Genomic DNA, 15,022 nt, shown 5'->3' with positions numbered 1-15,022 from the left:
CCCCTCGGGTTCAGCCTTCTTCCCAGGGCAGGCCTGCTCACCACCACCACGTGGTGGACTGACTTCCTACCTGTAGCTGGAGAAATGAAACGCCCTAGTGCCAAACCTTTTGCTAGTTAAATAGCATATTAACTGAGTTATTGGTCAATGAGCGATCTCTAGAGGACAGATGTTGTTTTTATAACACATCTGGGGATCTTACACTTTCCTGGACTCATGTATCTTATTTTGTGCTGATTCCTAGTTTTTTGCTCTGAATACCTAGGAGTTTGACTCCATGGCACAGGAGGGACCCCTGCTGGACAGACCACACATACAGAGAACGCCCCTGGGCCCTGGGCTGGCCAAAGGCTCGGCCCCTCAGGGCCTGGCTGTGGTGCTCAAAATAGCTAATATCGGTGAAACTCTGAGGGCACTTGACCCCCAGAATCCTGTTGGGCACTGTTTTGATATGAGTTGTCTTCATTAGTACTATTATTTTTAAAAAGTTAGGACTTGAGTTTCAAGAGCTAATAAGTAAAATATCATCTCTCTATGGATGTCTAGTCCTAAAGTCTCCCAGGTCGGATTCATCTCAAGCAACCAGCTGAGAAACACAAATGTGTCTCAGATCAGTCACCAGTCCTGGGGGTTTACTGTAGGCCGCTTGTGAGTTTTCCAGTGAAAAACCTTGTTGCTCAACCTCGTGCAGAATTAGAAGCAAGCGGCTGTGAGGGCAGCTGACGTAGCATCAACATTAGCTAACATACCAGACAAGTTAAGTGAAAGAGAAGTCTTTATATTTGGCAGAGCCAGGTAAACTGCTGCAACAGGTCACCCCCACATGGTGTAAAGTGCCAGCAACGCAGGCTGTCTGAGTGCACACCTGCTGTGAGTTGATTTTATTTCCAAGTTTAAAATATGAAATCCCCAAGTTTAAGGGAAAGTTCTGTTTCAGAATAAACAAGAGGGTGATGTTCTGTGGAAGGAGAGGCAGGGAGGGAGGAGGCAGGGCCCCAGCCCCGGGACCCTTCCATGCTCTCCCTTCTCCCGACTAAACTACACCTGCGATTTTAAATCTCATACAAATCATTTCAAATTTTAAGGCCACATGGTCATCTAGGCTTCATTTTTACCAGGAAATCACTTCCATGGGAAAACACAAGTGCTGGTCGCTGGGTGACACTGCTCCCTGCACACAAGCATGGCACCGCGGCCATGCACATAGGCTCTGCCCGGGACCAGACTCACGGGGGCGGAAGTCTGGGCTGTGACACCGCTTTGGCTCAGTTTGATTTTCCTCTGTACACAGCCCCATCTGCTTCCCGCTCAAGGTACTTAGGTCATGTACCACTGGTAAGCATTTAATGCCCAGCATGTGTGCGCCATGTGGAGCCATGAGGCTCTGGGAACATGTAACAGAGAGTAGTCACCTCGCCTGGCCTGTGGGGACCCCAATAGCAGTATGCTGTCACCTCCCTCTGCAGAATGGGTCATAAACAGTGTGTGAGTAGCTCAGGGGACACGTTTAAGGAGGGATGGTGGCCTTAAACCTGCCTGCATTTGCTCATGCAGAGGTGAACTCTCTCTGGGAACACCACCTGCAATGTGACCATGCCTGAGAGTGACATTCTGAGGACCCGGGGGCTCGGAGGGCCCCCCCTCCCCGCAGCTGCATCCAGGGGCTGGAAGCAGGAGGGGCCAGGAAGTAGTGAGCGGGTAACCATTACTACGACCCATGCTGGCGGCAGTCAGGCTTTTACTGGTCATTCGGTAGTCAAATCACTGACAGCCTACTATGTGCTAACAGGACAGCGGTGAGCGAAGGGGGCACTGTCTTCAAGGTCCTTGGGATTGAGGGAGGGGCATTAAATTACACAAAATCACATTAGGGATCCACGGGAGGAGGGGCGTCATCCACGTGGTAGAAATGACTTCCGGTCAGTGTACTTGTACCGCTGGAGACGGACCCTGTCCTGAAGTGAGGGCAAGGCGAGAGGCACTTCCCTCAAGGGCGAATTTTGAGGCTGCCTGCACCTCATGGATATGTTGGTGTGATATTTGGGAAAATCAAAATACCAAATATTTGATGAACAAAACATCAGTGTTTTAAACAAAGACGGGGTCAGTATCGCTGATGTTTTTTTCTCTTGCCTGAGGCCCTAGTGGGACAGGTGCTGTGGGAATGCGGATCCCTGGGGTCACTGAAGGGCACAGGGAACCTGGGGTCCAGGGCCCAGGCCTGCAGTCCGCACAGGACACCTGCGGAAGCTGGGACACTCAAGGCGACCCCCACCCGACTCCACCGTCACAGAGACGGTGCAAGCGCACAGAGAGCCATCCCGTCACAGCTGGTGCTTCCTTACCCACGCAGACCGGAGACGGGTAATTCCAGCGGCGCACAGTCCCCGGCATACAGGAGATGTGGGAGCGGCCCTGGTGGAGAGGAAACACAACTCGCGTAACTGAAAATGGAGTCATTAGGAGTAAATGTTTGTGACAATATCTGTATTTTGTCTGCATGTGATTGTAAGAGTGAGAACAGTTTCAGAAATGTTGAAATCTATTGCTACTACTGTTTGTTAATGAATCACATATTTGAATCAAAGTAAAAAAAAAATCCACTGTTTAGTTTTTCTCTCTGAAAACCTTGCAATGTGCCTTTCAACAGTCTGTATTTCTGCCGGGCTCCTTTCCTAACGCTTAAAGATGAATTGTACAAAGTATGTTTTATTTTGTTTTTTATCATCAGAACTTACAGTTTTTGTTCTGAGAGGCTGAAAGTGATTAGGAAATATTAGGTATTGATTTGAAGGGTGAAATGTCAGAAACACAGTATCTGCTTAGGAAAAAGTAACTTTTCTGATTGTCTGTGGTTCACGTACATTATGTACCACCATCACTGCTCAGCAAAAAACTGGGTCAGCTCCTCTTTCATCAAAAAAGGGAACAAAATATTCATTTTATTATGAGACAGCCTCACAAGCTGCCAAATTCATGAAATTAATCCTTATCACTTGGATCTCTTTATCCTTTAAATACAGGGGGTGCCCAAAAAATGTATACACTTTTTTAAGAAAGAAAAACTGTATTAAAATTGTAATACTCAATATATACTGATAACAAAAGATGAATATAAGTCACGTTTGACTTCTGCAATTACAAGAGATGCTCAAAGTGGTTTCCATCAGTGTTTAGATACTTCTGATTACAGCGAACTACTGCTTGAGCAACATTGACCAAAGTGTCCACTTGTATACATTTTTTTGGCACCCCCGGTATATAAAGTTTTCAACTTTCAATCTCCAAAAGCTCTGTTCCATTATTCCTCTCTTAAAAATCAAAGAACAGAAGGTTAAATTCTGAAATGTTTTGGGGTGAAATCTTTCTTACCGTGAATGAGAAGGTAGTCAATCCCTGTGTGTGCAGACTATTAATTTTATTTTCCCCTCATTGTTACGTGCTGCTTTTAGCTGCCATGTGTACTTATCTTGTGCCTTTGCATTTGCAACCCACAGTTGGCATAGAGGCACTTGAAAACCAGATCTTTAGTTTGTGCTAACATTCCATCCTTGCTGGGAACACATCAGACAAGTATTTGCACTAATGCAGTTATAGATGACAAACCGATTCCCTAAGCTGAGAAACATTTCATATGCAATTCATTTGCCATAGGCTTGCTTTCTCATGCTTCCTGGTATTTTGCAAAGTCATTACAGTACAGGACTATATTTATTTGTAAAGAAGACATTCTGGACAGCACTTTTCCTGCTGAAGTGCATGCTCTGTGTCCATGCATTCTCTGACGCATTCAAGTATCTTTGATAAAGGTGCTTCTGAATTATGGATAAACATAAGTGCAAAGCCTTAAAGATATCTATTGATGATAAAACAGTCATTTATTACCAATCTAGGTCATATTCAGCTATTGATTTTGGCACAGATATTTCATATTAATGATTCCAGATAATGGATGCAAAACAAGGCCAGACCCTGTGTATTTACTTAATAGCTTAAAATGGGCATTTTTTTTCATATTTTAAAAGAACAGCAAAGCAAGTCTAGGGAAGATGGGAATCATAACTCATTCCAATATTGAAGATTTTCTTCCCCTGTGTCAAGTCCCAGCACCTCTCTGCCATGTCACTAGGAACGTGTTTATAGACATTTGTGTGTAATCTGTGCAAGCAGTGATGATTCTCATGAATTGCATGTAATTTATACATGCTGTTATTCCAAATATGTTAATGGGTTACCACAATTGTCATTTATTAGCAATTTAGAAGATGCAGAATGTTTTACTCATGTGCATGACAAACAGCAGCTTATGAGCTCAAAGCTTGATGCTGTCTGTAATGAAAAAACAAACAAAAATAAACCTAGTTTGCATTTGAAACACAGAGCTAGTAAGTGGTCTGATTTGGCTCTGCAGATGTGTCCGGGGGCCTTACTCTAAGCAGCATATTAAAATCAGCCATGAAGAAAGGTCCTCACAAAATAATTCTTTCTGCTTCCTTCTCTGAGGGCTGTAGAAGTTTCACTTATAAAAAAGACACTCAAGTACTTGCAAAGGGGCATCATAAACACATAGAAAGGAAATGGACCAGAGCAGCTATTAGCGCATGGGCACTGGGAGAGAAGACCACAACATAATATCTACATGGTTTAAGTCAATTTCCATGGAAGCAAAAAAAAAAAAAAAAACCACAATAGAAAGAAAAAAGCAAAAAGCATACAAATGCATGTCAGAGTTCCCTGGAATGAAATCCCTGGGATGTGCCTCATAATTCTTCATACTGGAACCTGTGAAACAGGAAAGCTTTGTCTAAGGAGCCGACTGTGCTGGGTGAAACTTGCTTCAAGGGCAGCACTTTTAGCAAAGCTTCCTGAGTCAGCACCTACTGGTCTACGGACGCGGGTCTGCACATCGCTTTGTGAAGTCAACACAACTATCAGGGCGCCCACCAAGCTCTACAGAATGTCGGGGTAGGTTGTTTTCATGACGGTGCCTTTACATATCCACGTTGTTGGTAACAGTATCCATAATGGTTTTCATTTGCTGACCTGTGTTAGGTATTTTACTTGTATTTTCTCTACACAACCTGGGCTAATCCCCGCCCCCTGCCCCTCTCCGTGGTCCCACGGGACCCCCCAATGCCCACTTAGCAGCCCCTCTGCTCCCTCCCTCTCTCATACATTCCCTCAGCTTCCATTTCCTTGTCAGCAAAAGGCATGGCCGCTGGTACCCACACCCTGTGGCTGGTGTAGAATCACAGGGGGTTTTGTAGGTGGGGTGCTGGGGGGCCCCCACTGGCATGGGTGTTTGTTAGCTGCTGCTGTTGTCACTTCTCTCCGCTCTGCCAGGCACTTGCTCTGGCCCCATGCACTAACTGAGTTACGCACAGGGGTGCCATTTCTGATGCTTATGCAAACTTGTCTCCTATCACCTGAGTTAACTGGCGATTAGAAACACGAGTAGGGTTAAATATTTCTTTTGGATTTTGGACTGTATATGTTTGGATTATCACTATCTGTGGTTGGCAGGGAGAATTATATAAGAAGCGTGCTTAGCAAAGGACAGAAACTATTCTGGGAGTCAACTTAGTTATGGCTCAGCCAGAAAAGAAATAACAGAAAAGTGACATTACCACACATTGGTTTCTAAAAAGTTTACTAAAACTTTTGTATAAAAGACTTTTTACATAAAAACTAGGAAAACTTCTACTTGATGTTTTTGGAAAATTATTTACACCTATTATTTGAGTGTCTTTTGCCTGGCAGAGGATTGGCTGGACTGACCCATGAGAGCCGTGTGCAACGCAGGACAGACAGGTGACTCGGGCAGAGCCAATCACGGGGACATCGGCGCAGGCCCGCTAAAGGGACTGTGTCACTTAGAATTTTATCTGCATAGTTACTGGGAGAACATACATTTCAGAAGGAAATAATGATGAAAAGGAAGGGCTCAACTCTGCGGGAAGGCCGCGCCCTTTACAAGCTACTTCCACCTTAGAACTAACATCACCATCACGCACGAATCATCAGTTCGCTGCTCGACTGACCAACCCCGTGCGAGAACCACGTCACCGTCCGGGTGCAAAGGTAGGGCTGTGGCCGCCGTGAGCGGCGAGGGTCACCTGGCGGACCCCGTACCACCCAGAACCCCCTCCGGAGCCTACCTGCAGTGTGTACCCGGGCTCGCACCGGAAGGACAGCACGTCGTTCACCAGGTACCGGTCGCCTGTCTTGATGCCATTGCTGGGAAGGACGGGCTCCGGGCACGCAGCGAGACCTACCGCTGTGCAAAGACAGACGCAGCTCAGAAACCTGCAGGCGAAGCCACTCTCTTGGGGGCGTAACAAAATGCACTTTCCTATTGCCCTCCTCCGGTCTTAGGAACAAATCCTTTAACTTTCTCTCTCCTCCTGCCAGAAAGACTTCAAGTAACTTTAAGTCAGATGTGAGCGAATTCTTTAACGTTAACTTATTTCATTGTAATATGAATTCACTTCATTTTTAAATTTCATTTCATTCCATTTTTAAATATTAATTTCTTTAAATAAAACGTTACTTCCAGTTTAGTGGTTACCAGAGGGTATGGGGGGCGGGGGGTGGGGGGTGGGAGATGAGGGTAAAGGGGGATCAAATATATGGTGATGGAAGGAGAACTGACTCTGGGTGGTGAACACACAATGGGATTTATAGATGATGTGATACAGAATTGTACACCTGAAACCTATATAATTTTACTAACAATTGTCACCCCAATAAATTTAAAAAATAAATTAAAAAAAACAACATTTCAATTCTAACACATACACAATTTGATACCTGAAGAATTGTTTCTTATTATATCCAAAACCCCATGATATTGTTCTCTTAATTTTTTGTTTTGTTTTGTTTTTCAAACATACTTAGCAGTCCTTATGAAAAATGTTAAGTGTGAATCTGGAAATTCTCTTTCAGAAAAACATAATATGAAAAAATATATTTCACATTCAACTTCTCTCTGTCTCTCTCATTTAAAGATAACAAAACCAGTGTCCTAAGTAGTCCATTCTCAGGTAAACAGGGCCGATATTTACAGACCTGAAAGCTGAATCAGGCACTGTTGTTGGGTGGAACTGCCTTTGGCTAAGGCACTAACAATTTTTAAAACAATGTATCAGAATATTGAAATTTAGCCTAAAACATCAGGTAAATTAATTCTAAATATCATTTAACAGTGATACCTACACACATAACCCGTTATCACACCAGTAAAGAAAACGTGCAGTAACGGTGTTTTATAGTCAAAAAAGCACTTGAAATGGTGCTAAAGCTTTGGTGACTGCAGGTAACCTCTTCCGTCATCCCACTGCGTCTTCTGCTCACATGCGGGACGGAAAGTACGAGTGGGTTGTGCATGGGCGCCGTGGAGGGGACGGACGCACGGCCCCGCGTGGACCGGCTGCGCGCCCTGCAGGGAGCCTGGGACGTGCCCTGAGCTCCGCTCCTCAGCACGGACACTGACGAATCGTTGCCTGAGCTCAGCGGCTGCCTGGGGCTCCAGACGGAGCTGGGCCGGGACGGCGGCGTGGCCTCAGCGCATCCAGAGGCAACGACTAGCGGAGCGTGGGAACGGGCGCGTGCACGGCCGCCAGCCACACACCGCGGTCCCCGTGCAAAGCGGGGCCTGCACTGCCTGCCTCGCCGTCGGCCGGGGCACAGTGGGCGCTGCGGCCGGCACACGTGCTGCTGACACGCGTGCTGCACTGTCCCGTGGGCCTTCACTCACAAACTCACACAAGGCAGCGGTGAAACTACCCAGAATGTTAAGATGGGGGACACCAGCGTGGCGGGCGTCTGACAGCGGCGGGGCAGCCCCGGGTCCCCTCCCACAGCAGGCTCAGGGCCCAGGCTGTGGAAGGTGGCAGGCGCGCGTGGAGCCACCAGGCAGGGATGGTGACGGTGCGCCAGGCACTAGCCGCTGTGCTGCGACCCTCCCAGGAGCTCAGACAGGCCCTGGCGTCCGACAGTAACGGAAGGGCGGAATCCGCCAGGGTGCACGGCCAGGCTTTCCAGCTGCAGGCCTGTGGAGCCCCTCGACACGGGTGACTGGCTACTGCCCTCTGCCTCCTGGCTTCTCCCTGCCGGGGCCTGGAAGAGATGCCCTCCCGAGCTCCTGAGTCGGGCTCCGCATGGCACGCCATCCCTGGCGATTCTTGCACATGAACACTGAGAAGCACCACTTTGCCTCACTTTCCCCCAACCTCGGAGGACGAGACACACAGAGAAGTGTCCACTTCCCATGGGGATTGTTCATTTGCGATCGCGTGGCATCATAACAGGCACCACTGGCCATGAACCCGCCTGCTGAGGAGCCCTGGGCACGGGCGCTGTCTGGGAGCGGCAGGCATGGGCTATCGCAGAGCTTTCCTAACTCCACACTCATCTCTCCCTAAATGGCTGCACTTAAAAAGCATAAAACACCACATGCGTTAAGTGGCAATATTTTTTTATTCCTAGCACAGAATTTCAAGCCACTTGGGGCTTTTCATAGATGATAAAATTGCTAATTATGAAAAAAAAAGTACAGATAAGCACTTAGATCTTTAAGTTGTTTTATTGGTATAAGTAATTTATGTCTATGTTTTTAACTTTAGAATATAGATCGCAGCTATATTTAAATTTCACCCATTTTTTCCTATCACAGATTGGCAAGATGACCTACCATATATCACTTAATTTCTTTTTTTATTTGACCCTGAAAAAAGGTACTTAAAATAGTCTTGGTATAAAATTTCTAACTACAATTAGGAATACTGAAAAGCTAGTTTATGTCGCTACTTCAGCATTTTGGAATATTTCAAGTACACACCAGACATGACAGAGACCAGAGAACATCAGTAACCCCAAAATGCTCAAAATGAACAGAAAAAATATTTTGAAATTCAAAGAAATATGGTAAGTAATTCAAAATTAAATACAGCTACTAAGTGCCCTTTCCTTTACACATAATGAGTTTTTATTTATGTACTATATTTGTCTATTACATGCTGATTTAAATGCATTTATTGCATATAAATTTAGTTTCATTTTCTCCTTCTTTGAATTCCATGTGTAAATCCAATTCATCCTGTGAAAATAGTAACTTGCATTTGTATCTATACTTGCAGGAATTATAATAAAATTGCAGAATAAATGAAAAACATACAAAAATCATTTTCATCAGTGTTTGATGTGATAAGACACAGGAAGCAGTCATATGCAGACCTTGGCATTTGAGATGCAGGCAGTAACATTTCTTTCCCTTCTTTTTCTACTGCCACTACGTACCCAGGACAACACTACGATATTTGGTATTTGTAGCAACATGTCCTAGTAATATCACTCACACACACGCAAACACACACACAGAAATTAAGTCGCAAAGTAGAGAAACAATTCATACAATCATCTTCAAATATTTCTTGAACTACTGAACTATCCTGGACCAGAGTCCCAGGGTTTTCCAAACACTGCGTTTGTCCCCCAAGATGCAATGATCTGCCTGCAACACCAAGAGTGATTCAAGGGGCACTGAGAGTGGATTTGGATCGCGAGTAGGGGATTTTTACTTTCGGGGCTAGAAAACCATGACTCTGGCACAGGACAGATCCAGACACAGCTGGGCTTGCAGCACAGCCAGATTAAAGCACTGCAGAGCCATCTCCTGTGCTTAAGGGAGCGGGAAAAGCATTTCAGAGAAAGATCAACCATGTCCACTGCTGGCCCAAAATACAAATACCACAGAGCAGGCCCGGCAGTGCTAGAAATACTAGCAACGGTGGGACTTAGCAAAGCCATAGGAACTTAGAAGCCAAAACAAACAGTGAACTTTCTGACTGTTAGGGACAGCACGAGGTGTGCTGAAGAACTCGGGGTGAAAGGACAGGATGAGCCCAGTTATTTGCATTTAATCATCATGCTCATCAAAGCGTGGAACAAGGGGGACGTGCCGAGAACAGGCAGGGTGGCGCACGACACTGAATGTGAACAAGACAGAAGGGCCGTGCAAGTCCGTGAGTGTGTACGTCATTCTTTAAAGAGTCTGAAAGGAGCACGTTCTTTACCATATCCTCCTTTTGGGTGGACTTTTAGAAGAATGGTGTTTCAGCGGAGGAAACACTTCATGTTGTTAAATCGTGCTGGCAGTATCACAAAAGTGACAGACAAAATTTTAAAACCACTCAATGAAAAGGTATTCATTTAGACACAAAAGTAGACATGTGGAAAGATACATACACATATAAGAAATGTTCTAAAGACTTCCTAAAATGCAATTATAAAACACAACCCTCTGATAGGTAAATTCAAAATTAATTTTTCAGAAGCAGTGACACCTCAGAGAGCAATGCTCACATTGGAAGCATTTTTTAAAGAAAAATTATAGAAAGGATTTGTTGTTTTTTCTAAGCATAGCACTTATCATCCACACCATAAATGGTAAGACAGCAAATGCTGTAAGTGATGTTTCTTTAAAAGAGGGGTTCACAACACCCCCGATTCTGTATCATGAGCTGTCCTGATGACAGGGGAACACAATGAGAAGGTAATCACTGTGCATTCTAAGGGATTAGACCTACTGCTCTGAAGAAACAAGAAAACAGGGAGAAACACTTCATATATCATGGAGTCTACTCGGTATTATCCACAGAAGTATATTCTGATTGTTTCATACGTAAAACTTGGGACATGTAGAAATGTGCTAATTTATAAAATTGTGATTCGATTTAGAAGGTAGCAAAAAATGTTTTTTTCTCCATGCATCTAGCGTTTGGAAGTCGTAAAACCAAGTTAGTAAAAAGACCAGTGTCCTAATTGACCAAATGCATAGTGTAATGGCTTTGCCTACCACTGACTGTCAAATGTGAAAGTTATGAATGATGATACAACAATTTACCCCACTGGGTCTCGGAAATTCACTATAGCCATTATTGTAAATCCATTAAGCAAATTCAGAGAAGGGTTTGCTTAAATCTCCAAAACGAAATGATTTTGAAGCATGTAATAAACATGCAATTTTGGTCAAATGTTTACAGCAGGAAAAAAGAGACCTTTGGAGACACAGCTGAACTGACTTTGAGCACTTTTTCTCAACTTAGCATTGTCTTCATTTTGACTGGCACTAGCTATGGTTTTCAAACTTCATAGCTAAAAAACAAAACAAAACAAAACAAAAAACAATCTGTCATTCTGACTGGAGAGCGCAAAACAGTACTGAAGATAATAACCAAAGGGAGAGGGAAGCAGACCTGAGACCTGATGGAGAGAGTAATGGAGCTGGATTACAGGCAGGAGCAGATGCGGGAGAACAAACATGGAGATACGTGAGCATTCAGCGCATAGGTAGGTTATCGCGACACTACAGAAAATATATAGGGCAGCCCTTTGTTTTGTAAAGGAAAAAATTGTTGAGCACATTGTTTAGTGTACTTAATTAAATAATAATGGTTCCTTTGCATAAAACTAGTAGGTAAAAATCTTTATATGCATGTAGATGTGATACACCCTAAGACAGAAGTGTTGTTGATAATCTCTGTAAACCCATAAATCAGAAGTTGCATTAAAGGTCAGACAATGTGTCGGAAACCAGGTGAATAAAGAAGTCACAACTTCATGTAGGGAGACATCATAGGAAGTTGACAGTAGATGAAATATATGACAAATGTCATGATCAAAAAGATAAAAACTTATACGTGTCACCCTGTACACTCAGACTTTTCTAACAGGGCTCAATGACTCAACATGTCTTTATGGCAGCAAATAACACTTCCAGAGACAAGTCCTTTAATTAATAAAATAGTATCCTAAGAATAGAAACTACCTTTTTTTCATTGTCTAAGATGCTCAGCATACACGCACAGCTGAAACATTTTTTTCTTATTTGTAAACTGTTGGCAGGTTCAGAGCACATAATAAATGCGATTTCTATTCCTGCTATAGTTAAACCTTATACTTCAACTTGGCCTCAATTACATAAAAATAAATCCAATAGCACATGCATTTCTTGTCATCTCCAGGGTTTCTGAGTAAAAGACTCATTGTATGTTTAAAATGATGACAATGGCAGTAATTTATAAAGTCTTCTCAGACTGTTTAATTTATGTATCAGATAGACCAATGGGAATCATTATCAAATAAAATATGGACATTTAATGTGTGGCTGTATGTACACATGTAAATGCTTCACACACATGCTTTTACATTCATATCTCTAAGAACTAGCAGAGTCTTGCTAAATATAATTGTTTTAGAAATCCAGGGATCATATGCGTCTATAGAAAACAAAGATCAAAAACTGCTCACATTAAAATAGTAAATTATGTAAGTTTTCATTTAAAATGAGGCATCAAAAACAAGATATGATCACAGATTTATCCTAATCTCTTTAAAGTACTATCTCCCTAATTGGAAATTATCACCTAATAATTAAATCATCTGAAAACAAACACATTAAGTCAACACAATTATATTGAGTCCTGTAGCAAGATTAAAGAAAGATGGTGATGGAAGAAGGTTAATATTTTCTATGATCCCAAAGAACTAACAATCTAATTGTGTTTAAAGAATAAACTAATAATACAAAGAGAAAAGGTGTTATAATTGAAGCACATGGATAATAAATGCTACTAAAAACAGGTCAAAGAGAGGAGTGGGGCGGACACACAGAAGGTGCAGGCCGCATGGAACTGGAGGTGAGTGGGGGGTCTGGGGAAGGCCAGAGGAGAGGAGAAGGGGGGGCATTCAGTGAAAGTGACAGTTTGAAGTCTGACCCAGGGAAACGGCTTTGGGAAGACAATGGGCCATACTCCTGTTGGCATGTCCTGTAGACACACCAAGGTCAGGAGGTTACTGGAGGTTGAGTCACCAGACGATTTTTAGCAGGAGGAGGAAGGTTCTGATCAGAGTCATTTGGGGTGAAATTTGAATGCGGAATTGTGTTAACGAGGGCAGAGACAGAAAGACCAGTGGACAGTTATGGCCAGAGTTTGTGAGAAGGACGAGATTTAGGGGACTAGATACTTACAAATGAAATACAAATGAGGGACCTGATGAGAGGGTTAGAAAGGTTTTCTTGCTAAGTGCGTATCTGTTATACGTATTGCGTGATCATGGTAAACTGTGATGAAAGCCCTGTAGGAAGGCAGGTTTTCGCTGTTACACAGGGCAGGAAGAATCCACAGTTCTGACGAGGGAGGAGGAGAGAACCCAGCAGCATGGAGAGTGGGAAATAGCCCTGTCTCACTTCTCCTTCCAAACTGCATCATGTTTTCACACCCAAAAATTTCCTCACCATCCACTTCAATCCATTCCCCTGTTTTTAGAGCACTGATCCAAAGTCTAATAGAACTGAGGTACTTAGAAGTGATGAGTTGGTGGCTGGCTAAGTCACAGATACCCTAGTCATTTCTTATGCCACTTCTAGCATCTTTATTCCCTAATTTAGTTACCATGAAAAATTTGCAAGACTGGCTATCGACCAGAGAATGCCTTCAAGTTTTAACATCCAAGAGATGAATCTGATAGAATAACATCATGACTTTTAAGCTAGTAAGGTGATCCTGAAACCATAGGTATAATTAAGAAGAGAATAATCATAATTTTCAAGTGACCATAACTTGTTAATAAAGTAATAGGCTTTTGCACGTGGGACTGTATTGAAACATGTTTTCTATAAGGACAAATACTCTAGATTTACCCATTGTTGGTCACAGAGAGTTTATATGTGTATAGATAATGCCAGTGTAATATCTATAAATAATTTCCATATAATTTTTCTACATTTAGGCTCAGAAACCCACTGTGACCCAATAGCTTTGCTATTCCATAACACTCATAGGCTAGCATCACCGAAACAATTTCAATATTTAATGAAAGCAAATGCACGCAAACACTAAAGAACACCATACAGCATAGCATTATAAGTAAATCTGGTCCCTCACCATGCTCAGAAATACGCAGATTCACACAGCACTCCAGAACAAATATTTCAATCAGGTTTTACCACAGTTTATGCTCATCGCAATGGTCAATGATAAATTTAGAAACGCAATATAAAATGGTAGGGACAACATGTGCAACAGATGTTGAGGTAAGAAAATCAATACCCTCCACATTGAGGGGGAAAGAAGGAGTTAAGAATACCTATATGACTTTCACTAGCAAACTTTATGCACTCCACAATTTTAAATCTTTTAATCATAAAATCATAGTAAAAGTCAAACGCTAAGGCTGGAAGAGAACAGAGCAACCGGCCTCCAGCGTGAGCTCAGCACAGAGTTACATGCAGCAGCCTAGTCCTGGGGGAGGGGCAGGAGTTAGAGGGAGATCACCTCTTCTGAAAAGGTGTTTAGGGTGACTAAAGCCGATGGTGGAGAGCTAACACTGAGAAAAAGCCCTCAAACTAAGCACGTAGCGGGACAGCTTCCCAGTAGAAGAATCTGAAGCACTGAAAGTAACCATAGCAACAGAGCACTCAAACCCAGCTCACTGGCTGGAGGGACCAGACTCCACAGCCCAGCGGAGGACGATTCCCAGGCACGGACACTTGTCAGCAGCAGGAGTCTTGTTCCCAGGCATCATCATTAACAGCAGTCTCTACGGTTCTACTCATGGTGTCCAGCTTCAATAAAAAAGACCAGACACACCCGAAAGCAAGCAAAGCAACCCTCTGCCAGACTCAGAGCACACACGTATAACGGAAATGTTAAACAGAGATATTAAAATAACTATGAGAAATATGCTAAAGGATCTAGCAAGACTGCCAGCATGCATGAAGAGAGGGAGTAATTATTGTGAAGAGACAGTAATTATGAGAAAGAGTCAAATGGAAATATCAGAGACAAAGCTTTATTTTAATGAGCTCATTAGTAGACTTGACACTGGGGTTTTCTGAAGAAAGAATCAGCAAATTTGAAGAAAGGTTAATAGCAATTACACAAACTGGAACACAAAGAGAAACTAGTGAATAAAACAGAACTGAGTAAACAGGAATTATGAAATAATATCAAATGGTCTA

At 43.2% G+C, this 15,022-nt stretch overlaps 1 protein-coding gene across 2 annotated transcripts in view; it reads right to left on the bottom strand.

Annotated features, from left to right (window-relative positions):
- Nucleotides 1–15,022, bottom strand: part of CSMD1 (CUB and Sushi multiple domains 1) — a 1,607,858-nt gene that overhangs the window by 156,067 nt on the left and 1,436,769 nt on the right. For both annotated transcript variants that reach the window (XM_074329288.2, XM_074329289.2), the window contains exons 38-39: nucleotides 6,159–6,277; nucleotides 2,346–2,415 (exon numbers count right to left, since the gene is read on the bottom strand). In XM_074329288.2, coding sequence (XP_074185389.2) covers nucleotides 2,346–2,415; nucleotides 6,159–6,277 — 189 coding nt within the window. The remainder of the gene's footprint in view (nucleotides 1–2,345; nucleotides 2,416–6,158; nucleotides 6,278–15,022) is intronic.

This window comes from Rhinolophus sinicus, chromosome 16 (genome assembly GCF_057876585.1).
Source record: "Rhinolophus sinicus isolate RSI-liver-muscle chromosome 16, RSI-T2T, whole genome shotgun sequence".
Classification (NCBI taxonomy): Eukaryota; Metazoa; Chordata; class Mammalia; order Chiroptera; family Rhinolophidae; genus Rhinolophus; species Rhinolophus sinicus.
This window is presented reverse-complemented; position numbering and strand designations above follow the sequence as displayed.